Source organism: Aedes albopictus, chromosome 2, assembly GCF_035046485.1.
Source record: "Aedes albopictus strain Foshan chromosome 2, AalbF5, whole genome shotgun sequence".
Classification (NCBI taxonomy): Eukaryota; Metazoa; Arthropoda; class Insecta; order Diptera; family Culicidae; genus Aedes; species Aedes albopictus.
Genome location: NC_085137.1, coordinates 146,467,962 through 146,495,737, shown reverse-complemented (window position 1 = coordinate 146,495,737; position 27,776 = coordinate 146,467,962). Strand labels below are relative to the sequence as shown.

Genomic DNA, 27,776 nt, shown 5'->3' with positions numbered 1-27,776 from the left:
CTTCCTGATAAATGGAGTGATCGTTACGGGTATTGGTACTAGGAAGCGTGACAGGGTAACACGGGGGAGGAGGGGGTTCTAAAATTTAAAATAAATGGTGGACGTCATATTTGAATCGTCCCTAACATTGACCGCCGGAAAAGTCAAATGAAGGACTATTCACAAATCACGTAACATTGTAGACAGACCAAGAGTGCCTGCCGTAGTGCTACGGTTCATATAATTTTCTACTAATTTCCATACAAAATTTGGTGGAGGCAGGCCTGAAATTGTCAATACAATTGTTACATAATATTTAAATGGTTCATAAGTCATGTATTCACGTTCATCATGCATTTACTGAAAGTGCGCAAAAATTAGGAACACAGTGCAAATATTGGTTCCAAACATTGCGCACCACTATTTACTAGTTAAATTGAAAAAAATATTACGAACTGTGATTGATATTACTAGAATATCACCTTTTTTGTCAATTAACTGCAAAATTAATCATCGTTGCACAGTTTTATCGAGGAAAATGTTGATTTTAAGTAGAGTTACTTCTTGGCAGCCGTGTTAAGGCGAGGCAAATTTTGACGTTTTTGTGTATTTTTTGTTTATTATTCAACATAAACAAAGATTTTATGTTAATATAATTTTCGTCAAATAATGTTTATGTTTACACAATGCTAGTGCAATGATTAAACTGGTGAAAATGTTGACATTTAGTTATTTTTTTAATTATTTTACAAGAATGCGCAAAGTTTGGACCTGCGCAAAGTTAGGTGCGCACACGGCAAGGAGAATACATTTTACTAAGGTGGCGCAGATAAACATTGCAAACCACTGGTTGTCTCTTCCACTCTTCTGGTGTTCTTATGCAACTAAAATAGTGACGTCACTATTTCAGTTCCATAAGAACACCAGAAGAATGGAAGAGACAACCAGTGGTTTGCAATGTTTATCTGCGCCACCTTAGTAAAATGTATTCTCCTTGCGCACACGGTATAACCAACGAACAGCATGCACGTGTTTATGTTTTAACATGTAAAGGAATAACAATAGCAACAAAATCATGCTGTTTCGCCAAGCAATGTCAACGCTATAACTTTTTTTCATAAGCATCAGATAACTTCACGGTCTTCGACGAAGTTTTTCAGGACACCCTAGGCTATGTTTTCACTTTATCGGTTACACGGTTTTAGAAAAAATCGAGCTTGTTATGAGAGAAATGCAAAAAAGTGTGTTTTCCTATGTAAAACCCCATACAAACTTCAAACGCGATGCGCAAAACGTAGACATAACCGATCGTGGCCAAATTTTGCACACTTATTTGGGTCCTAAAATGGGATCAAAAAAGCTTTGATCTGATGGGATACCATTGAGTTTTTAATTTTTCCATATAAATGATGACCCACTCTAGTGGAGATACGATGCCGTACCAAACGCTCCGAGATATTTGATGCATGAAGCATCCTCATCAAGCTCGTTGCTTTATATCCATTAAACGGTCGACTTTTCGAAACCAGAGACATTATTTGATTAACTTTCTTTAGAAGTCTTTCTCAAAGAGACAAGCTCTTAATCTAAGAAAAAAAAAATAATTTATTAAAAAAGAGATTGAAGCTGATGGCTCGAGCGGAAGAAATCCATAGCAAAGTCAGATTCTCGAATTGTTCGAATCGTATTACAAGGATCTCCACAAACAGGGCAGGGGTGGCAAAGAAATGAGTTTTGAGTTAAATTGAAATCGTAAATATGTGCTTATTTATTGAGGATCAATTTATAATCAACAATCACTAGCTTACAAAGATTCACATCAATTACATTAATCATTATCTTTATTACTATACTTTAAATGGATAGTGCTTGGAAGCTTTCAGCCAATCTAAGTGCATTGATCGTTGCTGTTCAACCAGCGCTTCCAGCGCTCGCACATCGTCGTCCTCCAGTTTGAAACTGAGGACATCCAAATTCTCCTTCATCCTTTCCGCTTTCGAAGACTTGGGTATCGGAATAGTCCCTATTTCGATCTGAAATTAAAATCATTTCTGTAAAAATAAAATGTCAACAGTCAATATATTCATAATAACTCACCAAAAATCTTAGCGAAATTTGAGCCGAGCTCCTTCCATACTTTTCAGCAATCTTGTGCAAGTCAGTCGAATCCAGGAATGGGTGTTTTTTCCCGGATTTCGGTTTCCCCAGAGGACTGTAAGCCATAATTATAATTCCCTCCTTGTTGCAAAACTTCCGCAAATCTGCTTGGTGAAAACCGAGCGAACATTCTACCTGATTCACCACTGGTTTTATGCTTCCTTCGATCATAATTTCTTTCAACTGTTCCTCGCTGAAATTGGATACTCCAATCGACCTGGCCAGTCCCTTTCGTTGACATTCCTCCAATGCCTTCCAAGTCTCCAGTGGAGTCACTTCGTCATCAACCGCCGAACGATCGTTCCCATCGCCCGGATCTTTAGCGGCGACCGGCGTATGCATCAGGTACAAATCCACATAATCCAATCCGAGCCGTTCCAACGACCGCCTGCATCCCTGCTCGACCACTTCCGGCCGGTGGAATGTTGGACCAAGCTTGGACACCACGAAGATATCTTCCCGCTTGATGGCGGATTGCGAAAACGCTTCGCGGAACGCTTGTCCCAGTAGGTGTTCATTGTTGTACACGAATGCCGTATCGAACAGCCGGTAGCCAAGGTCTAGCGCTGTTTTGATGGCCGCTTTGACTCCTTCGCTTTCGGCGATTTTGTAGGTTCCGAGACCGATCGGAGGTATCGGTTGTCCATTGTTGAGCGACAACATGTTTCGAATCCAGTTATAATTGTCACGAAATGTATATGAGCAAGCCGAATCGTGTTTTGCTTTTGACTTGCATTCGGCTGGTATACATAACCTCCAATTCAGATCAAAACAAAACAAACAAGATGTTGCTTGCTAATAAGATTTATTTTACAATGTTCAAAAAATATCGTTTACATTGGAATGTCGATTATGCTAAGAAATATGAAAATTATGTACACGCAGAATGAAAATTCAATTGCGCACAAAAATGTTTAGACCTACTTATTGTAAAATCAAATGTGTTTTAATTTTTTTATCCATTCTCAGCATTTTTTTTTTAATTTCGATAAAAGTCTTTAAATTGTTGTCTAATACTTGTTTCTTGTAATAAATTCGATGCCTAATATTTTATAGTTAGTTAGGGGTAGGCGGGGCATTATGGACACCCGGGGCAGAATGGACACCCTCAATATTTTGAAATATGCGAACTTTTTTGAACTTTTAATGAATGGAGGATATAGTCCATTTGTCTAAAACGTCGTTTCAGGAAAGAAACATTCGAAATTAATATTATACTTGATTTTACACGAAAAAGTTGCGTCCTCCGTTTTTTGTGCATGGAAATTATAATTTTCACACCATCTAAAATAAGATTTAGTGATTAATTTATTGCAGGTCGATTAAAAACTGATATTTCTAGAACACATGCAAGTAGTTTTGCTGTATCTACATGCTTAACATGTTTATATTTTCTTCTTTATTATATCAAATATCAAGTTTGGAAATATCTTCTGCTGCCGGGGCAAAATGGACACTCACCTTTTTGAAAGAAGCGGCAAGGGAAAAATATAAGCTAAATCACAAACCAACCAAATTCTTCCATTTCAGTACATTTCCGGTTAAATGTTCACTATAGTAGACATAGGGTGAAACAAATTGGTCAAAAAACGAAAGCAGTGGAAAATAGTTGTTCTAGGCACAGCTGTACATGCCGACAAAAATGAAGCTTTATCTAAAATAACCTGAATTTAAATTAACTGAACAAAAATGAACTACTTCGGCGTATTATTCATCCATAATAGTTGTTTTGTAGTGAAATGACTTTATAAGTGTAAATAATGTACGAAATTCGTAAAAGTCTCATGGTGTCCATATTGCCCCATGGGGGTGTCCATTCTGCCCCGTATGCTTGAAGACGGTCATGAAAAACTAACATTTTTCGTAACATTTTTTGAAGTGGATAAATCATTTTTCTTCGTGAGCATTCTTATGCAATAGATGCTAAATAGACTTTAAAAGGATACACGTATCAAAAAACTAAACTTTTTTGACATCTTGCCAGGTAAAGTTGGCAAAAACCTTAGGGTGTCCATAATGCCCCGCCTACCCCTACACTAAATTGTGAAATTAAAAATAAATTTGTAAAGATATATTCATACTATAAAGCTATAAAGATTATTAAAACCAAAACACTTGAACCCGATCTTAACTTTCATCATCATCTTCTTCTTCTTCTTCTTCTTCTTCTTCTTCTTCTTCTTCACCCGCATCGTGGAGTTCGTCGAACAGTCTTCGGACCTCTGCCACCGACTGTTGCGTTTGTATCGGCTGGTACACATCTCGTGGAAAGCCGTTATATCCGGCAGCTAAGCCGAATCTGCCGGTTGTACCTTGCAATAGGGCGTAAACTCGCCTGATGGCCATTACTTGTCGATGGTCGTGCGCATTCAGCTCGATATGATTTTTAATGTAAGTTTCCGCCATATCCCGATCAGAATAGATGTACGCGCATTTGAAGTAGTAATCGAAACTCAAGTTTCCCTTCGTCACCGTGCGTGTGAGATTCTGTCCTCCATACACCTTAAGCAGTATGTGGACCGCTTCCGAGAACACCTTTCGACTATCGAGCGGAGAGCTCATCATAATCAAATAGATTGCGTAGTTTTCGAGGGTGTGTGCGTAGATGGCGCTGCATTGGCCGAAGTTATGCCATGCTCGGCTAACCGCCTGCGTTATCATCAGCTTTGCCTGCTGGGGTTGTTTCTGAGAAACGCAAGTCTTGGCCAACTGTGAGAATACCTCAACGATCAAACGATTGCACGTTGTATCATCATCCAGCAACTCGAATGCCTTCAATGCGTTTGTGTGGCTTGCATCGCAGCTGTAGGTTTCATACTGATAAATTGAAATGGCCAGATACAAGCTCGCCATAAACGGTTTGGGAAGATCGGTATTGCTTTCTAGAAGCGATTGGGCGACTCTGCTGGTTTTTAAAGCACAAAAATGCCATATGTAGGTCTGGGAAATTAACTGCGGCCGGATTGCTCTGAGTTGCTCCATTGGACGTTGTTTTGCTTGCTTCCTAGCTATATACAGCACTTTAGAGGCTTCATTGTGCCAACCAGTTTCCGATAGGAATGTTCCCAGCCTCAAGGTGGCTTCGTACCCCAAAGGATGTAAATCGCCTTTTTTGGGTTTTTTTCGGTAGCGGGAGCAGAAATTTGCTACCATGTCACTCACGATACTCTTGTCGAACAACTCCAACCACTGTAAACGTGCTACCAGCTTGGTTTGGTTATTCTCCCGATCCTGGAGAATTCTGCTGATAATCCGTGGGTTTTTTAGAAGTTTGCGTAGAATCCACAGTACCTCTAACAAACCACACATCTCCTCCAGGACATCCATGATGATGTGGGTCGGTAAGCGTTCGATTTCCGCAGTCACATTTTCCTTTTCTGACGCTTTACGTAACCTTTCAACGTATGCGATCAAAGATTTTTGGGCGAGACTGGTCGGATTATGGATTTTTCTGGGGGGCACTTTCTCGGATTTCAGCGTTTCCGCGCTCACATGCCAGTAGAACATAGCCATCGTTAAGACTTTCCACACACTGACTGAACGCTTGTAAAAAAAACTAATGTATCACCATATTCTCTTAGGTTTTCAAATCGGACAGGTATCGAGCAAATCGGACATACGGTTCTTTTTTTACATAGGTAACTAAATTCTGTGAGATAGATACCACAACACTAATACCTGGGTGCCAGGTTTATAGGTGTCTGCTTTTATTAGAAACTATGTTCAATGTTGTAAATTCCGATGATCTTGACAGTTTCTAATAAGATCTAATAAAAGGTTTCGTTTAGGTATATGTTATCTTTCTCAGATCCATCCATCTACTTACATGTATTTTTTGTTAGAAAAGAGCACCCAGGAAAACAAAAAGAAAACAGAATCAATCGGTGCCGTAATCGCTTGTTTTCGAATAGGATGAATATGGGAGCGTGAGATTACTGATGGCACACATACCCTACATCCTAAAATAATCAATTTTAGGAACAAATGGAACAGATGGTTAGTATTCCAATAATTACTATACCCAAGTTTTGTAGTGATTGGAAGTTCAATCAGGAGTTATGGTCTAGTATTGTTTCTCAGTAAAAATTGTCAATGACAGAAAAACGAATGGAAAAGTGAAAAAAAATCATTCACCAAAATGAATTTTATTTTGATCCCTCCGCTGAGAATTTTCAAAATTCTCACTCATTTCACTCATTGAAAATGAAAATTTTAAACTCTGATTACAAATAGCGAGATATATTATTTAAGAATATGTTGGGATTGCTATGACTATGTTGTTCAGGATTTGTAGCTTGTTTTTTTTTTGCAATAATTATTATTTATAAGCAAATTATCTAAAAAACAAAATCGTATAAAGTGTTAATAATTAGCGATTAAAAGTAGAGGCTATGTCGTGAAATTTGGAAGAGAAATACCAGTTCTCTGTCAGCTTAATCATCAAATTTTTGATATATTTTCCAGTAAATCGTTTTTTTTACCCGGTTTTTATAAAAAAAACCCCGATTTAATCCACCTATGGTGAACAGAACCCTTCTTACACTTATTAAAATTATTGTTGTATTATTTTTATTTAACATATTTACTTTGTGTAATTGACCAAAAGTTCTAGAAAATATTGTGGATTTGGCATCTAGTGGATTGGTTTCCAAAATAGCATCATGTACCATGGACTTAACTACCAGAAATGACAGACACCTTCTAGAATCTTGTGTGAAATTTTTAAAAAATAGCTTACATATTCTGGAATATTGTATCTTTTGTTAACTGCCAAAAGATCTTGAAACGATTAACAAATGGATAAGAAAATCAGCGAGATACACTTTGTCTAATATCTCTTAATCAATCGAATAAATTAGCTCCGAAGTACTTGGTATTCATGGTTATGGTGTAAAAACGACAAAGTTAATCAATTTTGGCATTAGCTAGTTATTTTGGCTGTCTGGTTCTTGCATTTTTCCCACAATATATAAATTCAAAGCTTTCATTTACCATATTGTTAGTTTTCATAAAACTCCTGTGTATTTGTAATTTGTTATTGACAATTTTGTTGAAAACAATAACCTGCTAGTATACACTTTGTATGAGGTCAGCATTATTTATTGAACAATAATTTCCCATAGACTGGTCAAAAACAAATGCAAGATAACAAGTGAATATAATAATAAAAACCCGATTTAATCCACCTATGGTGAACAGAACCCTTCTTACACTTATTAAAATTATTGTTGTATTATTTGTATTTAACATATTTATTTTGTGTAATTGACCAAAAGTTCTAGAAAATATTGTAGATTTGGCATCTAGTGGATTGGTTTCCAAAATAGCATCATGGACCATGGACTAAACTACCAGAAATGCCAGACACTTCCTAGAGTCTTGTATGGAATGTTTAAAAAAATAGCTTACATATTCTGGAATATTGTATCTTTAATTAACTGCCAAAAGATCTTGAATCGATTAACAAATGGGTAAGAAAATCAGCGAGATACACTTTGTCTAATATATCTTAATCAGTCAATTAAATTAGCTCCGAAGTACTTGGTATCCATGGTTATGGTGTAAAAACGACAAAAATGATATATCTACTAAGTTAATCAGTTTTGGCATTAGCTAGTTATTTTGGCTGTCTGGGATCTTGCATTTTTCCCACAATATATAAATTCAGAGCTTTCATTTAACATATTGTTAGTTTCCATAAAATTCCTGTGTATTTGTAATTTGTTATTTATAGTTTTGTTTAAAACAATAACCTGCTAGTATGCACTTGAGGTCAGCATCATTTATTGAAAAATAATTTCCCATAGACTGGTCAAAAACAAATGCAAGATAACAAGTGAATATAATAAAAAAAAGAATTTATTGAAATACTCTTCGTAAGATATGTCAGTAATCAAATGTCGAATCGAAATAAAATTTCAGTGCCTTATACAAGCATATTGTAGCTTTCATTTGGTGCTTAGAGAACCCAAATCGGTTGATAGACGGCTGAGATATTTATTATGGTACCCTTGGTCAAAAATCTTTCAAAAAGTTAACCTGTTTTACTCCCAAGTACTCTTTGAAAAAAATCTCGGTAACCAAATGTCCAATCCTAATGAAATTGTATAGGGTTATACTAGAATGTTGTAGCTTTTATTTGGTGCCAGGATAACCGAAATCGGTTGACAGACGGCTAAGATATTTATTATGATATTTTTGGTCAAAAATCTCAAAAAGTTTAGTTGTATAAATCCGAAGTACTCTTCGAAAGATATCTCTGTAACCAAATGTTCAATCGAAATAAAATTTCTGGGCGATCTACTAGGATGCTGGAGCTTTCATTTGATGCCAAGAGAACCCAAATCGATTGACAAACGGTCGAAATATTTATTATGATACACTTGGTCAAAAATCTTAAAAAGTTTAGAAGTATGACTCATAAGTACTCTTCGAGAAATATCTCGGTAACCAAACGTCCAATCGAAAAAAAATTCAATAGCGTTCTACTAGGATGTAGTAGCTTTCATTTGCTTCCAAGAGAACTCAAATCGGTTGACAGACGGCTGAGAAACGTGCGTGACTTTTTTTTGTAACGCACATACACACACACACATACACACATACACACACACACACACACACATACAGACATTTGCTCAGTTCGTCGAGCTGAGTTCATTGGTATATGAGACTCGGCCCTCCGGGCTTTGGATCGAAAGTCGGTTTTTCGAGCGATATTTATACCCTTCTTATGGGTGTAAGAAGGGTAAAAAGGAATTCATTGAAATACTCTTCGAAAGATATCTCAGTAACCAAATGTCCAATCGAAATAAAATTTCAGAACCTTTTACAAGGATATTGTAGCTTTCATTTGGTGCTTAGAGAACCCAAATAGGTTGACAGATGGCTGAGATATTTATTATGATACACTTTCTCAAAAATCTCTCAAAAAGTTAACCTGTATTACTCTCAAGTACTCTTTGAAAGATATCTCAGTAACCAAATGTCCAATCCTAATAAAATTGTATAGGGTTCTACTAGGATATTGTAGCTTTCATTTGGTGCCAGGAGAACCGAAATCGGTTGACAGACGGCTGAGATATTTATTATGATGCACTTGGGCAAAAATCTCAAAAAGTTTAGTTGTATAAATCCTAAGTACACTTTGAAAGATATCTCGATAACCAAATGTCCAATCGAAATTAAATTTCTGGGCAATCTACTAGGATGTTGTGGCTTTCATTTGGTGCCAAGAGAACCCAAATCGGTTGACAGACGGCTGAGATATGTAATATGATACATTTTGTTAAAAATCTCAAAAAGTTTAATTGTATAACTCCTAAGTACTCTTCGGAAGATATCTCTGTAACCAAATGTCCAATCGAAATAAAATTTCTGGGCGATCTACTAGGATGTTGTAGCTTTCATTTGGTGCTAAGAGAACCCAAATCGATTGACAAACGGCCGAAATATTTATTATGATACACTTGGTCAAAAATCTTAAAAAGTTTAGATGTGTGACTCATAAGTACTCTTCGAGAGATATCTCGGTAACCAAACGTCCAATTGAAAAAAAATTCAATAGCGTTCTACTAGGATGTAGTAGCTTTCATTTGCTTCCAAGAGAACTCAAATCGGTTGACAGACGGCTGAGAAACGTGCGTGACTTTTTTTTGTAACGCACATACACACACACACACACACACATACACACACACATACACACATACACACATACACACACACACACACACACACATACAGACATTTGCTCAGTTCGTCGAGCTGAGTTCATTGGTATATGAGACTCGGCCCTCCAGGCCTCGGATCGAAAGTCGGTTTTTCGAGCGATATTTATACCCTTCTTATGGGTGTAAGAAGGGTAAAAAAAGAATTCATTGAAATACTCTTCGAAAGATATCTCAGTAACCAAATGTCCAATCGAAATAAAATTTCAGAACCTTTTACAAGGATATTGTAGCTTTCATTTGGTGCTTAGAGAACCCAAATAGGTTGACAGATGGCTGAGATATTTATTATGATACACTTTCTCAAAAATCTCTCAAAAAGTTAACCTGTAGTTCAAGTACTCTTTGAAAGATATCTCAGTAACCAAATGTCCAATTTTAATAAAATTGTATAGGGTTCTACTAGGATATTGTAGCTTTCATTTGGTGCCAGGAGAACCGAAATCGGTTGACAGACGGCTGAGATATTTATTATGATGCACTTGGGCAAAAATCTCAAAAAGTTTAGTTGTATAAATCCTAAGTACACTTTGAAAGATATCTCGATAATCAAATGTCCAATCGAAATTAAATTTCTGGGCAATCTACTAGGATGCTGTGGCTTTCATTTGGTGCCAAGAGAACCCAAATCGGTTGACAGATGGCTGAGATATTTAATATGATACATTTTGTTAAAAATCTTAAAAAGTTTAGATGTGTGACTCATAAGTACTCTTCGAGAGATATCTCGGTAACCAAACGTCCAATTGAAAAAAAATTCAATAGCGTTCTACTAGGATGTAGTAGCTTTCATTTGCTTCCAAGAGAACTCAAATTGGTTGACAGACGGCTGAGAAACGTGCGTGACTTTTTTTTGTAACGCACATACACACACACACACATACACACATACACACACACACACACACACATACAGACATTTGCTCAGTTCGTCGAGCTGAGTTCATTGGTATATGAGACTCGGCCCTCCGGGCCTCGGATCGAAAGTCGGTTTTTCGAGCGATATTTATACCCTTCTTATGGGTGTAAGAAGGGTAAAAAGAATTTATTGAAATACTCTTCGTAAGATATCTAAGTAATCAAATGTCGAATCGAAATAAAATTTCAGGGCCTTATACAAGGATATTGTAGCTTTCATTTGGTGCTTAGAGAACCCAAATCGGTTGACAAACGGCTGAGATATTTATTATGGTACCCTTGGTCAAAAATCTCTAAAAAAGTTAACCTGTATTACTCCCAAGTAGTCTTTGAAAGATATCTCGGTAACCAAATGTCCAATCCTAATGAAATTGTATAGGGTTCTACTAGAATGTTGTAGCTATCATTTGGTGCCAGGATAACCGAAATCGGTTGTCAGACGGCTAAGATATTTATTATGATACTTTTAGTCAAAAATCTCAAAAGGTTTAGTTGTATAAATCCGAAGTACTCTTCGAAAGATATCTCTGTAACCAAATGTCCAATCGAAATAAAAATTCTGGGCGATCTATTAGGATGCTGTAGCTTTCATTTGGTGCCAAGAGAACCCAAATCGATTGACAAACGGTTGAAATATTTATTGTGATACACTTGGTCAAAAATCTTAAAAAGTTTAGAAGTATGACTCATAAGTACTCTTCGAGAGATATCTCGGTAACCAAACGTCCAATCGAAAAAAAAATCAATAGCGTTCTACTAGGATGTAGTAGCTTTCATTTGCTTCCAAGAGAACTCAAATCGGTTGACAGACGGCTGAGAAACGTGCGTGACTTTTTTTTGTAACGCACATACACACACACATACACACATACACACACACACACACACACACACACACACACACACACACACACACACACACACACACACACATACAGACACTTGCTCAGTTCGTCGAGCTGAGTTCATTGGTATATGCGACTCGGCCCTCCGGGCCTCGGATCGAAAGTCGGGTTTTCGAGCGATATTTATACCCTTCTTATGGGTGTAAGAAGGGTAAAAAAGATTACCTCGAACGACACTATCACTAAAATACGAAATGGGATTAAATTAACATAACCTGACTTTAGGAGGCCAACAGGCATTGCTTGAAACTCTCTTCTATAGTACACAGTGTCTAATTAGTTCTCATACAAAATACATATAAAAATGTATGCGGTATATTGTCGCCTTGGTTTAGTTCAGAGATATTGCGCAGGGTTTTTTTTTAGAGATTCAACCAGAAATTCATCTTGGAACTTCTCCTAGAATTTCTATTGAAAACACTGAACATTCGTGGTGAGATGCCTCTAGAAATTCTTGCTGTGATGCCAGAATTTTTGCTGTGATTCTCCTATGAATGTCTGCAGGTTCTTCCAGGAATACTTCCGGAGATTTTTATAAGAATTCCTTCAGATATGTCCTGATATGCATTCCAGGCATACACTCCCGATCAAAAGTTTGGGGTCACCCCCTCAAAAACATGTCATTTTTAGGGCCATATCTCCGCCATTTTCCGATTTCAAAACCCTAGGTTTCATTCAAAAGATAATAAGTCAAAGAAACTTTGAACATGATTTAAAAGAAACTTTTTCAACAAATTTTGTATGTAAACTTAATCTTAAGTTGCCAAATTTTCTAAAAAATGAATATAAAGGGCGAACACGATAAAACTGCCACACAGAAAATATTGTATAACGTTTGATTGCGTTCGCCAAAATAGCTAATTTTTTTACCATGAATAGTATATTATGTGTAGCTAATACCATAAAATTTTCATTAAAATCGGTTGAGTATTGGCGGAGATATCGTTGAAACAAGGAAATTGCCACTTGAGAATCTTTTACAAACAAACATTTTGAAAAATATCACTTTTTTTGCCGTTTCAATGCTGGCGCCAAAAATAATGTAGAAGTAGTTTGTCAAAATTTCATTCAATTTGATCATACCGTTCAAAAGTTATAGCCATATATGTCGCACTATGTCACAATAAGCAGATGTGGTTGTTGGTTTAGTGAAATTCAAACTGCTCTTACTTTGAAAGTACTCAACAAAATGGCTGAAATTTTCACTGTAAACAGTTTAACACAACAATTTTACACTGTCAAAGTTTTATAAAAATCGGGTCGGTGTTACCAGTTCTACAGTCAAAATAGTGCACGTGGAACTAAAAATGGTCAAAAAGTACCTAAAATTTACCTTGAAGCGATTTGAGCTTTGGATATTTACTAGAAAAAGTACTGAACCGATTTCGATCAAATTGATACCACTTAATTGATACTATGTTAAGAATATCGAGTGAAATTTTCAAACGTTTTGATGAGGTAACAAAAAAGTTATAGCCTAAGTAATTTTTTGAAATGGGTGCACACATTTTATAAAATCTCATTTTATGATATCGACAATATATGCGCCAATACTCAACCGATTTTAATGAAAATTTTATGGTATTAGCTACCCATAATATACTATTCATGGTCAAACAATTAGCGATATTGACGAACGCAATCAAAAGTTATACAATATTTTCTGTGTGGCAATTTCATCGTGTTCGCCCTTTAAACTTACGGCAGTGTCGCTGGAAATTGGGTCGACCTAATTTTAAGATGAGAGCGGTAATATGACCCATTTTCTATTAGCTTTCAACTGCTTTTTACAGAACTTACTTAGCTAAAAAATCTAGAAAAAAAGTTATCAAGTAAATCAACTCTTCATGTCATCGACCAAAAGTTTGGGGTCACCCCTCAATATGATGTATCAGCCAAAAGTTTGGGGTCACTTTCGTAAAACATGGAAAAGTGATTTGGTGATATCTTCGTCATCTATAGTACAATTTTAATTCTTTTTGGCTCATTTCAAAGATAATTAACTAAATTTACGTTTGATGTCTTTAACTTAACGTATTTGTAACGTAACGATTGTAACGATTTTTGTTAATAAAAATGTTATGTAAAGTTAACACATTTCACCACACTTCAAAAAATGAGGCAACTTTACGTTAAGTTTTAGTATGTAAATTTCAACAAATACGTGTGGTTCAATGTCTATGCAGTAAGTATCATTCATTTTGTTTCAAATAAGCCAAGAAGAATTAAAATTGAATGAAAGATGACAAAGATATCAGCAAATCACTTTCTATGTTTTACGATAGTGACTCCAAACTTTTGGCCGATGACATGAAGAAGTAATTTACTTGATGACATTTTTTCTAGATTTTTTAGTTAAGTTCTGTAAAAAGCAGTTGAAAGCTAATAGAAAATGGGTTATATTACCGCTCTCATCTTAAAATTTGGTCGACCCAATTTCCAGCGACACTGCCGTGAATGAAACCTAGGGGATTGAAATCGGACGCAAATTGGCGAAGATATGGGCCTAAAAAAATGACATGTTTTTGAGGGGGTGACCCAAACTTTTGATCGGGAGTGTACCTCTATGAGTTTTTTTATGTTCCTTCAGAAACTCCTACTGGAATTCCTATATTTTTCGTGCAGGAATTATCTCAGGAACTTCTACAGAAAATCCTCTAGAGATGTATCCAAAAATATCTGTAGAGAATTATGTAGGGTTTCTTTTGTAATTTCATCTACTGTTTTATTCAGGACTTCATCCAGAAATTCTACCGGGAATGCATCAAGGAATTTGTCTGGTAATTCCTCTAGAAGAAAAATGCTATTCCTCAGGTGATTTCTCCACGATTTCGCTATAAATTTCCTCATAGGGCTTCTTCTATGGATTTCCCGTGGGTTCCTCGTTGGATTTCTCCAGGATTTCCTCGTGCTATTTCTACAAGAATATCATTTGGTATTCTTAAGGTATTTCTCTTGTGATTTCTTCCGGAATTCCTACAGAGATTTTCCTAGACTTTGTTGCTGGGATGTCTCCTAGAATTCATGCTAATTTCTCCGTGGATTTCTTCGGAAATTTCATGCGGAGTCCTAACAGAGATTTCTTCAGAGGTTTCAATGGGATTTTTTTTCAGGAGTTCCTCTAAAAATGCCACGCATAAGCGTAATTAGATCACTAGGGGGGCTATGGGCATAACGATACTTTTATACTCCAGAACTGAGGCTCTAAAGATACTTCTTTTTCCGGCATGGATTTTTATGTTCGGGTCACCAAATTTCATAAGAATTATATTTCTTGTATTCTAATTGCACATATGTTCATGATAGCTATTTGATTTTATACGTGATAACATCTTTGCTTTTGAACGTTTTATATCAAATCATTTTAATGAATTCTGATACACTACCCGTCATAAGTATAGAGACTCACAAAAAGTATTGCAACAATATTGCATTACATTGACTCACCTCGATATCTCAAAAACCTGCGGACCTACAAAGATGCTGTCTTCATCAAAGTTATTCGGTGTCCCAAAAGCAACAACTTTCCTGAAGGCGGCATTTTTGTAGGTGTTCTGGTTTTAAAAATATAGGCGAGTCAGGATGATACAATATTGTTGCAATACTTTTTGTGAGTCTATACTTATGACGGGTAGTGTATGTTTCAAATGCTCATAATGATTTTTAATAATGTTTTCTTTCATTGAAAATTGTAAAATCAACCGAATTGGTAGTTGGGAAGGGGGTTGCAGAACTTGATTGTGTTTATAGTTCCGAAGACAACGCGTGATCAATAAAGAGTCCATTAGACGGACAAATATATTTGTCATTGTAATCCGACATTTATCCAAGATTGCGATGATTCACGTTGTGTCGGTCATTTGTTGGGCCAACAAAAATATTTGTTATCATAGCAAACAATCTAATGGCACCAAGGAGAAACTTCAGAGAATACAAATATGGCTGCCAGAATGGCCGACTTAGACCCCTACTCACGTTTTCAAGAGCACCACTCCTAAAAATTTGTAAACAAATGCGCTCGATTTGGAAAAGCTGCCTCTTTTTACAAGTGAGCAAAGCCAGGATTAACAAGTGCAGCTTAGTTCGATGCTTCGTTTGTCAGATTCGTGCCTCTAAAGTTTGTATGCAAAACTGCAATTGGATTTCTTGATGTTTAACCTTAAGACGTATTGTTGAAGTCAATGCATCTTGACTCGGCTTTGACATTTTATATGAAGAGCGAGAAAGTATGAAATGTTCTCTACAAGTAGGACTGTTAGGACAATTTAGTTGCCAGGGTCTAGGAGCAAAACGTGTGTTTGTATAGGTTCATCAGTTGTGACGCTAGGTTGATGTTGTTAAGGTCAATGAATCTGAACATTTTGATCGAAAATTACTGTATTTTGTACAATAAATGACGCATACGCATATTGGCCTGCAATTCCCAACATAATGGGAATAACATTTTGACATAACACTTCAATAAAGTAGATACTACATTATTTCGTTTGACGATACTAATCGCAAAGCAGTAACACCATAGACTAATTTCAAGACCTCGATGTACCAAAGAAAACCATTAAATTTTCTGTGTCCAGTCCGGTACCCAATAAATATTCATTACCGTGTATTTTTTTCCGTGTAAATTGCCTTTTGTGTAAATTTAGCGTTTTACATCGATCTGACAGCTCTGACAGTAAGGGCCTAAACATAAATTACATAAAGTGGGTACCGAGGATTGTTCACAATCTGCGAACTTGACTGCGGAAAAAATCGCGACCATGACGCCGCTGGTAACACTACTTAAGTTTGGAACAAAAACAAGACCTGACAAGACCTTACTACAACATCAAATTTTCACACTTTCTACCGTAACCTTCCGGGGCAGTTTGCAGCAGTGTCTTCTTGGATGCCGCCCCATCCGTGCCGTGCACGTCTGATGAAATGCTTGAAAAAGATTGTTACTTGTTATTTCCTATCCAAAACCTAGTTTAAGGACAAACGTCTTGAAATCCCGCAACAAAAGTGCATCAGAACTTCAGACGCACAAATCTCAAGAAGCAAGCTTCAAACAACAGTGCATTTTATTATTCTGTTCTTGCTCACTTGCAATAAGCTCAAAATGAGAAGCTCAGGTGCGCTGGTTTTGTTTATGAAGAGATTTTTGCCCTCGAAATCGTGAGTAGGTGCCGAAGTCGGCCATTTTGGGATTCTAACAAGTCTGTCCTTAAAGGTTTCAGCGCTAGTCAGCGACCGGCTATAGTAACCTTTCAAAAAGCAGAAAAAAAGGATTCTTCCACATAGATTTTTCCAAGAATTCATTATTGAATTTCTCCAGGAGTTCCTTTAGGAACTGTGTTTACTGTCGTGATAAGCGGACACGCTGCAGATGTTGCTTTCGGCCAAGAACACTTTCAAACCCATTTACCCATTTCAAATTAAGCGGCTTAGGGCCAATTTCATCACCTCGGCTTAACTGGTAAGCCAGGCTTACCCATATAGTGAAACCTGGTTTAACGCTTAAGCCAAGGTGAAGAAATCGGCCCTTAACTTCATAATGGTATTTGTACTCTCTACTAGAATGAATAGCAATGAAAAAATGGGTACGTGCACGAAAGCATGTGTGAATATCACAATTACTATGTCCTGCGAGTAGGCTGTGTTTCAGAAAGAAGTCGCTCATGGTGAACAAGGTGCCGGGTACAGATGGTATTCTGACAGTGGTCAATACGACAAAGCATGATTCTTCTGCCCAAACACGGGACGCCGCCTGGTGACCCGTTGGCTTACAGATCAATCTGTTTACTGAATACCACCACGTGTCCGTGTTTTCAAGGAAGGTTATTAGTTCAGTGACCTTAATAAACGAGATAACGCTCCAAAAGAGGCGAAGGTGAATCTGCTGCATTGGATTTTCAACAATACTGAAATAAATGTTATGAAACACGATACTTGTTTTGTTTTTAGGTTATTTTTATTTATGTTAAACATACAAAACTTATAAAACTAAAATTCAGTTGCACAAGAATGATAATATTCAGATAACTAAATGACTAATTATGAAATAAATTTCAAATTTTGAACACGGTTTTAGCATATTATTGACATTTTAATGAGTTTCCAAAGCATTGTTTAATACTTGTTTCAGGTAATAAATTTTACGTTTAAGATTGTTTTTCGTTGTTAAATAAGTGAAATTAAATTTCAATTGCACACTAAAATGACTAAATCGTAAAACATTTGAATTCGACCTTAACATGTATCGTCAACTGTATGGTGGAACTGATCGAACAGTTTTCGGGCCTCAGCCACCGACTGTTGATTTTGTATCGGCTGATACTCATCTCGTGGAAAGTCGGTATCAGCTAACCCAAATCTTCCTGTTGTACTTTCCAGTAGGGCGTAAACTCGTCTGGCTGCCATTACTAATCGATTGTCAGGCGCATCCACCTTGGTTTGCTTGGTTTGGGTTCGAATATAATTTTTCGCCATATTCAGATCGGTGTAGATGAACGCGCAGTTGAAGTAGAAATCGAAACTCAAGCTTCCCTTCGTCACCGATCGTTGAATATTCTGAGCTCCGTACACCTGCAGCAATACGTTGACTGCTTCTGAGAACACCTTGTAGCTATCGTGGAGAGAGTTCATCATTACCAAATAGATTGCGTAGTTTTCAAGGGTTTCCGCGTAGATGGCGCTGCACGGGCCGAAGTTGTGCCATGCTCGGCTAACGGCCTGCGTTATCATTAACTTTGCCTGGCGGTTTTGTTCTCGAGAAGCGCAAGTTTTCGCCAAATGTGAGAACACCTCAATGATCAAACGGTTGGACGCTGTTTCATCATCCAACAACTCGAATGCCTTCAATGCGAATGTGTGACTTGATTCGAAGCTGCAATTCTCATACTGATAAATCGAAATGGCCAGATACAAGCTCGCCAGGAACGGTTTCGGGAGATCGGTATTACTTACTATTAGCGTTTGGGTGGCTATGCTGGTTTCGAAAGCGCAATGATGCCACATGTAGGCCTGCGATATTAGCTGCGGTCTGATAGCTCTGAGTTGCTCCATTGGCCGATGTTTTGCTTGCTGCCTAGCGATATTTAGCACTTTAGAGGCTTCCTCGTGCCACCCGGTTTCCGATAGGAATGTTCCTATCCTTAAGGTTGCCTCATACCCCAAAGGATGTAAATCGTCTCGTTTGGGCTTCTTCCAGAAGCGGTAGCAATATTTTGCTACCATGTCACTGACGATACACTTGTCGAACAATTCCAGCCACTGTAAACATTTCGCCAACCTGTATTGGTTCCTCTCCCGATCCTGTAGAATTCTGCTGATAATCCGCGGTTTTGTCAGAAGTTTACGTTGCAGCCAACCTAGGTTCGAATGATTACACATCTCCTCCAGGGCATCAATGATGAAATGGGTCGGTAAACGTTCCAATTCCTCGGTCGAATCTTCCTTTCTTGACTGCATACACAACCTGTCAACGTAAGCCTTCATAGATGCTTGGACAAGGCTGGAAGGGTTATAGATGCCGGAAGGGGGCACCTTCCTACGCATCGCCTTCAACGATTCCAGGCTCACAGGCCAGTAGAACATGATGGATAGTAGCTTTAGGACTTTTCCGACACTGACTGAACGCTTGTCGAATGACACTGACGTTTTACATCAATCTCTAAGGTGTAGAAATACCCCGGCCAGGTATCGAACAAATCGGATTTATGGTTTACTTTTTTTTCATACCTGAATTCGGCGAGACATGACATCACCACGCTGATACCTGAGTATCGTGTTTAGGTGGCTGTTTTTGTTGGAAGCGTGATACAATGCTAACTGACATGAAAATGTCGACAACTGTAACAACTTCCTATAAACATCGTACCTAAATTACGTTAAGGTATATTTATTCGATAAAATTTTTCGAAACTATCTACACACCTACATTGTTATTCAAACAATCAACTGCTATACCAAATCGTTCAGCATATTTTGTTAAAACTAGTATTTAATTTCAACAAAATTTAATTCAATAGCATACTTGTGATTATGTCCATATTGTTTAGGTTTGAATGAAATTCACACCTAGAAAAAATATTAAGAATCGTGAAAAAAATATAAAACTATTGACTTAGTTTGTCATGCTTGCAGAAAATTTCTTGCAAAATCTATGGAGTCAAAATTTTGGAAGTTTTGAAGAAATACTTGAGGGGCCTAGAATCAAAGGGGTGTAACTGACCATTTTGTCGATTTTGAGCTGAGCATATTATAAAATTCTTCAGATTTCTAGCTTTCAGGAACTTTTTCAAGGTTGTTTCTACGATGATTGGAAAAATTACAATAAATCAGACAAAATTGGGTTGATTTGGAAACTCCATACATTTTGTATGGGATGGAAAATTGGTTAAAAACTTTGAACCTCATTTACTCGAAAGTGGATTTTTGTCACTTACACCCCTTTACTTCTAACCCCCTCACTTGAAAACTATGCTTTGGAGGAATACCGGGCACAGCTGCTCGGAGTCGTTGTTTTGAAAATATCTCGAAAAACTATCAGAATTTTCTGGATGAATGACCCATAAAAGGTTAAAATCCCCGATAACAAACAAACAAATAATTATCAGAATTTTTCCAAAGGTTTTTGGTGGATTTTTAAGAAACTGAGAATATGTATCGGAACAACTAATATCCGCTTTCTTTTTGTTTCCGTTCAGAACTTCACACGTCCGTGTGCAACAACAATCGTTAGTGGAATGCCGTATGCGTCTTTCGGACGTGCCATAACCTTAAAGGCTCCCCCAAACCGACGCGACTCTTTTCCAGCGACACGACTTTTTGTCGCTATGTTTTTGTCGCGAAATCGCTACGCACTGATTTGAAGGGGACCTTCCACACTGCGACGACGTCGTCGACGGCGACAAGCGACAGTGCAGCGATTTTTGTACTTGTCGCCGGTGTGTCGCGGCGCTGGTCGCTGCATGCACAGTTTTCGTCGCTGTCGCGGGGCGACTAAGTTTTGTTTGTGGCTAGTTTTCGCGTTGGTGTAGATGGTTGATGCGACGCATTTATCGCTGTAGTCGTTGAGAAAAATCGCGGCGATAAAAAATCGTGTCGCCGGAAAAGTCGCCTTGGTTTGGGGGAGCCTTAACCCGGAAGATTTCGTCGAACATCTCGCTCGCATTTTCTCTCCTCTCTTTCGGATCGATCTCACGATTCGGTCAAGCTCCAGGCAGTGCATCCACAAGTACAGATTTTTTTGTAATTGTGTACATTTTTACATACCTACATATGTATTTACAGTCAGGTCTTTTTTACGCGGCTGCGTAAATGAAAACTCCATACATTTTTTTTATCATCGTCTTATTTTTGCATGATTCGTCGTGGAATGGTGACAGTTTTTTTTTTTAATTTGGAACTGAGTTCACAAATTAGCGCGGTACGTATCCCCCGTGTAAAAAAACCTGACTGTACATATGTATTTTTAGAACTCAATAAAGAGATTCTCGGTACATCTGGATAGCCTGTTTAAGGATTTATACGATAAATCTCTAGATCGATTATCTGGGGATAATCGATTTCAAAGCTAAGTTTCCTGTTCCCAAAAAGACCGCTCAAGAAAAGTTTAACCTTTTTCTGCAAGTGGAAACTGGCCTTAAATCATGATAAAATTAAGAACCTCCTCAAATTTATTCAACTTCGAAGTGGTTTACTTCGCAGACTCTCTGTTACGCCCATCCTTGGACCATCGGAAATAATCTCTACTGTAACAACAAGGACAAAGCTGAACATCTTTATATGTTTAACACTTCCCTTCATTAAACATGTATAAAAATATACTTTTTTTTATAGAAGTTTTTTTTTGGCAAAACCAAATATGATCAGTTAAGGATGAACGATGAACGTAAATATGATATTTGGCATACTTGGAATGGTGAAACCCCAAAAGAAACACAAGAAGAAATGAATGATGCCTTACGTTATTAATACACAGCCTCTGAGGTACACTTACTTCGTCTATTTCGTTTAATTTTTTAAAATAAATATTCAAAAAATTTACCTAGTTTTCTCTCTGCACATAATCCATATTCTACTTGGTGTGATTTGGAAAGAACAGATAAAACTAAGAGTAAATTTCTTTGCCTAATCCGTGAACCAGGTAAACCAGCTTGAATTGTAAACCAGGGTTTAAATTGAGCTGAACGCAGGTCGCAGCTTACAATAGCTTGATGGTATTATTTTCAGCACACCACTCCGATTGGCTGATATGGCAGCATTGCTTTATTTGCAGAAAGAAAAGGTTAGGTACATTATCATAACTCCCTATATATTCTCTTGCATATCTAATAAATAAAATAAAACAATAATTTGCTCTGCTATCGGCGTACAAGGGTTGACGCCCACGAAACACAAAAATAAGCAATGAAAGACGTCCTAAAATCACAGGTAAAATTCACGTACCTTCGACTGCATTTGGCACAAAAGCCTTAGCTAATTGGACAGTCAATGTTCCCCAACAGCAGGTAGGGAAAAATACACATACATGCACAGAGGTGCATAAAGTGTCCTTTCTGAAATTTGGATGGATTGCTGAAGGATGCAAACATCCGTTGAATGCGGTCTAATTGGAATTAAAACCTATAACCTACTCGTTTCAACGTTTCTTATTTCGAATTGGAACAGGTATGTATACGGTTCAGCTCATTGAGTGTTAATTATACACTAGTTTACAAAATAAAACGAAAGTTATGAACTTCTATCAATGATTTTATCCTGCGGGACTGTTTCTCCATCCTCTCTCCTCTTCTTGGCGTAACGTCCTCACTGGGACAAAGCCTGCTTCTCAGCTTAGTGTTCTATGAGCACTTCCACAGTTATTAACTGAGAGCTTCCTCTGCCAATGACCATTTTGCATGTGTATATCGTGTGTCAGGCACGAAGATACTCTATGCCCAAGGAAGTCAAGGAAATTTCCTTTACGAAAAGATCCTGGACCGACCGGGAATCGAACCCGTCACCCTCAGCATGGTCATGCTGAATACCCGTGCGTTTACCGCCTCGGCTATATGGGCCCTCATACTGTTTCTCCATACATTGCTTAGATTAGCAAAAGCAGACCTCGCCCTTTCGATCCATTCACCTATGTCAATCTTGGTGTCACCATCACGACCGCCATTTGGCTACCAAGATATTGGAAGGTTGTAACATTTTCCACTGCTTGTCCAGCTATCTAGAGCTACATGGTAATGGGCTGCCACAGCAACCCAAGAGTTGGTTCACGATGACTCGCACGTACCAGGAACGCCAGGAACTCGTCGATTATGATACAAGTACACTCCCGATCAAGAGTTTGTGGTCACCCCCTCAAAATCATGTCATTTCTTCAGACCCATATCTCCGCCAATTTGCGTCCGATTTCAAAACCCTAGGTCTCATGCAAAAGTAACTTTGAACATGAATTAGGTGAAATTTTTACAAAAAATATTTGTATGTAAACTTAACCCAAAGTTGCCAAATTTTCTAAAAAGTGAATATAAACTTACGGCAATGTCACTGGAAATTGGGTCGACCTAAGGGAACGTCCATAAATTACGTCACGCAAACATTGACAATTTTCAACCCCCCCCCTCCTTCCTATGTCACACTTTTTGTATGGGAACTCTAAAATTTTTGTATGGGTTGTCACACTTTTCTGAACCCCCCCTCCCCCCTCAAAGCGTGACGTAATTTATGGACGTTCCCTAATTTTAAGATGAGAGCGGAAATATAACCTTTTTTTCTATTAGCTTTCAACTGCTTTTTGCCGAACCTGGATGAACAATCAATAAAAAAAGTTATTAAGTAAATTAATTATTGATGTCATCGACCAAAAGTTTGGGATCACCCCTCAATATAATTTATCAGCCAAAAGTTTGGAGTCACTTTCTTAAAACATGGAAAAGTGATTTGGTAATATCTTCTTCATCTATAGTTTAATTTAAATTCTGTTTGGCTCATTTCAAATCTTATTAACTAAATTTACGTTTGATGTCTTTAATTTAACGTATTCAACGATTTTTATACAAAAAAAAAGTTATGTAACACGGTTCACCAAATTTCAAAAAAATGAGGCCATTTTACGTTTTAAGTTTAACGTTTAAGTTTTAGTATGTAAATTTCAATAAATATGTGTCACGGTGTACCAAAAACCGTTATTAACAAATAAAAATGCCCACCCTAATGGCACCCGGCATTCGAAAGATATACTATTCTAGTATCTCCTCCGAAAATTTGAAAATGTTTCATCGAGAGAAACGATAGTTTTTACTGTTTGAGGATTTTCCTCTATTTTCATAGAATTAGCTCATATATGGCAATATTGTCATAGGATGTTTCATTGGCTCTTCAAATCATAAACAAATACTAAAAAGTTTCACAAACACCATTCCAAAGATACAATATTCAAACAACTTCTCTGTAAATTTGACAACAATTCAGTGAAACGATCGCAAATTACAGTGGTTTGAAAATATAAGATATGATAAAATATATTGAAAATGTAGTAACTTAATACAATATTATTTCAACTTTTCGTGTTAATCAATCCTCGCAATGAGTATATATATTTTGTAACTCATCTAAAACTTTGATTATACATGACATTTTTCTCGACACTGTTACAAAACTTAGTTGGTGTTTTTAACGTGTTTATAGACAAAGTGATAGTATGCATATCTTCATTGAAATTGAAATTAAAGCTTAAAACTGTTGTTACTGATGATCATTCAAATAATATATGGTAAAAAAATAAAACATGACGTATAAAAGCTGGCTAGTAAAAACTGGATCAAAAAGAAAAACGACATTAGAAAGTTTATGTAATCAACGCTCACGGCGTGCCACATTTTTATTTGTATTCGAGTAGCAGGTTTTATTCGGGAGGTAGAACTAAAGAATATTAATATTTAAGATTCTCAAACCACGGTAATTGACATTCCACTCAATGAAATGTTGTCAAATTTTCAGAGAAGTTGCTTGAATATTGTACTTTTGGAATTGGTGAAACACCGTTCAATACTAGTTCGCGTTATGGGATGAGAAAAAATAGGGGTTTGGGACCCTAGAAACCCTAATGCGTATTAAACACCCCAAGTTCTCAATTCCAACTTGGGTCTTGAACTGTGAAGTTCCGTTCCAATATTTTTCGAAAATTCTTTCATTATGACACTTCTAGGGTTCCAAAACCCTGTTCTTTTTTTCTCATTTCATAATACGAAGTTTTTTAAATTTTGTTGAGCAGTGTTATTATTTGTTAATGATATGAAGAGCACCGTATGACAATATTCCCATATGAGCCAATATTATGAAAACAGAGGAAAATCTTCAAACAGTAAAAACTTTGATTTCCCTCGATAAAACATTTTGAAATTTTCGGAGGAGATACTAGAATAGTATATCTTTCGAATGCCGGGTGTTAATTTGAAGTACATTTTTATTTGTAAATAGCGGTATCAGGCACACCGTGCGTGCATATTCACTCATATAAGAAAATCCTATAGAAATGGCTCAAAATCTTCAAATAACGAAAACTTTAGTTTCCCTCGATGAAACATTTTCAAATTTTCAGAGGAGATATTAGAATAGTATTTCTTTTGAATGCCGTTTGGGTGGACATTTTTATTTGTTAATAACGGTTTTTGGTACACCGTGGTGTGATTCAATGTCTATGCAGTAAGGACCATTCATTATGTTTCCAATAAACCAAGAAGAATTAAAATTGAATGAAACATGACAAAAACGATAGTGACCCCAAACTTTTGGCCGACACATCATTTTGAATAACTTTTTTTTCTAAATTTTTCAGCTGAGTTCGGTAAAAAGCAATTAAAAGCTAATAGAAAATATGTTATGGGGGTGGAAGCTCAGGTAAAATATTATCTCCTGGGCGCCCATTAAAAACACCATCCCCGGCGAAGACTGGCGATCGAGCCTAGCTATTTAGCACTGTAGTTGGAGGAAATGCCAATGCAGAACCCGTAGCTTCCGGGAAGGTAAGCCCAGCTCCCTGGGTTAGTGGGTTGGTGTCAGGCCCTGCGAGCCAGCCGTAAAAAAGACTAGCACCGGAAAATCAACAAGAGAAGAATGCGAACCGATACCAATGGCGACGACCACAGCGACGAAAAGGGACTTGCGATTGGAAGCTCGGTACGTGGAACTGCAGATCTCTCAACTTCATCGGGAGCACCCGCATACTCGCCGATCTACTGAAGGACCGCGGGTTCGGCATCGTAGCGCTGCAGGAGGTGTGTTGGACAGGATCCATGGTGCGAACGTTTAGAGGTAATCATACCATCTACCAGAGTTGCGGCAACACACGTGAGCTGGGAACAGCTTTTATAGTGATGGGCGATATGCAGAGGCGCGTGATCGGTTGGTGGCCGATCGACGAAAGAATGTGCAGGTTGAGGATCAAGGGCCGATTCTTCAACATTAGCATAATAAACGTGCACAGCCCTCACTCCGGAAGCACTGATGATGACAAAGACGCATTTTACGCGCAGCTCGAACGCGAGTACGACCGCTGCCCAAACCACGACGTCAAGATCATCATAGGAGATCTAAACGCTCAGGTAGGCCAGGAGGAGGAATTCAGACCGACGATTGGAAAGTTCAGCGCCCACCAGCTGACGAACGAAAATGGCCTACGCCTCATCGATTTCGCCGCCTCCAAGAACATGGCCATTCGTAGCACTTTCTTCCAGCACAGCCTCCCGTATCGTTACACCTGGAGATCACCACAACAAACGGAATTGCAAATCGACCACGTTTTGATTGATGGACGGCACTTCTCCGACATTATCGACGTCAGGACCTATCGTGGCGCTAATATCGACTCTGATCACTACCTGGTGATGGTTAAACTGCGCCCAAAACTCTCCGTTATTAACAATGTACAGTACCGGCGGCCGCCCGGTACGATCTAGAGCGACTGAAGCAACCGAATGTCGCCACCGCATACGCGCAGAATCTCGAGGCAGCGTTGCCGGACGAGGGTGTGCTCGATGTGGCCCCTCTAGAGGACTGCTGGAGTACAATCAAAGCAGCCATCAACAACGCCGCCGAGAGCACTATCGGGTACGTAGAACGGAGTCGACGAAACGATTGGTTCGACGAGGAGTGCAGAGCGGTTCTGGAGGAGAAGGATGCAGCGCGGGCGGTAATGCTGCAGCATGGAACCCGACAGAATGTGGAGCGATACAGACAGAAGCGGAAGCAGCAGACCCGTCTCTTCCGGGAGAAAAAGCGCCGCCTGGAAGAAGCGGAGTGCGAGGAAATGGAACTGCTGTGCCGTTCACAAGAAACACGCAAGTTCTACCAGAAGCTCAACGCATCCCGCAAAGGCTACGTGCCGCAAGCCGAAATCTGCAGGGATAAGGACGGGAGCCTTCTGACGGACAAACGTGAGGTGATCGAAAGGTGGAAGCAGCACTTCGACGAGCACCTGAATGGCGAAGAGAATGTAGGCACGGAGGACCAAGGCAGTGGAGGAAATGACTATGTTGGTGCAGCAGAGGACGGGAACGAACCAACTCCCACACTGAGGGAAGTTAAGGAGGCCATCCACCAGCTCAAAAACAACAAAGCGGCTGGTAAGGACGGTATCGCAGCAGAACTCATCAAGATGGGCCCGGAAAAGTTGGCCACCTGTCTGCACCAGTTAGTAGTCAAGATCTGGGAAACCGAACAGCTACCGGAGGAGTGGAAGGAAGGGATAATCTGTCCCATCCACAAGAAAGGCGACAAGTTAATGTGTGAGAACTTTCGAGCGATCACCATTTTGAATGTCGCCTACAAAGTGCTATCCCAGATCATCTTCCGTCGTCTTTCCCCTAAAGTAAATGAGTTCGTGGGAAGTTACCAAGCCGGTTTCATCGACGGCCGGTCGACAACGGACCAGATCTTCACCATATGGCAACTCCTCCAGAAATGCCGTGAATACCAGGCCCCAACGCATCACCTGTTCATCGACTTCAAAGCGGCATACGACAGTATCGACCGCACAGGGCTATGGAAAATTATGGACGAGAACAGCTTTCCCGGGAAGCTGACTAGACTGATAAGAGCAACGATGGAC

General features: G+C 38.3%; 3 protein-coding genes across 3 annotated transcripts in view; 1 reads left to right on the top strand and 2 right to left on the bottom strand.

The window, feature by feature from the left end:
• LOC109429119 (mediator of RNA polymerase II transcription subunit 16) overlaps positions 1-27,776 on the top strand; it is a 72,674-nt gene that overhangs the window by 41,407 nt on the left and 3,491 nt on the right. The gene's annotated exons all lie outside the window — the stretch shown is intronic.
• LOC109421056 (aldo-keto reductase family 1 member D1) lies at positions 1,015-3,193 on the bottom strand. The gene is made up of 2 exons (XM_019695544.3): positions 2,077-3,193; positions 1,015-2,012 (listed from the first exon to the last, which is right to left on the bottom strand). The coding sequence occupies exons 1-2, from the start codon at positions 2,797-2,799 to the stop codon at positions 1,827-1,829; spliced, it is 909 nt and encodes a 302-aa protein (XP_019551089.2). The 5' UTR covers positions 2,800-3,193; the 3' UTR covers positions 1,015-1,826.
• Positions 4,174-10,472, bottom strand: LOC134287751 (uncharacterized). The gene has a single exon (XM_062850577.1). The coding sequence runs from the start codon at positions 5,647-5,649 to the stop codon at positions 4,264-4,266; it is 1,386 nt and encodes a 461-aa protein (XP_062706561.1). The 5' UTR covers positions 5,650-10,472; the 3' UTR covers positions 4,174-4,263.

Coding starts and splice junctions, on each gene's coding strand:
- LOC109421056 (XM_019695544.3), bottom strand. CDS start 2,799: ATGTTGTCGCTCAACAATGGACAACCGATACCTCCGATCGGTCTCGGA. Junction 2,013..2,076: donor AAATTTCGCTAAGATTTTTG/GTGAGTTATTAT, acceptor TTTTAATTTCAG/ATCGAAATAGGGACTATTCC.
- LOC134287751 (XM_062850577.1), bottom strand. CDS start 5,649: ATGGCTATGTTCTACTGGCATGTGAGCGCGGAAACGCTGAAATCCGAG.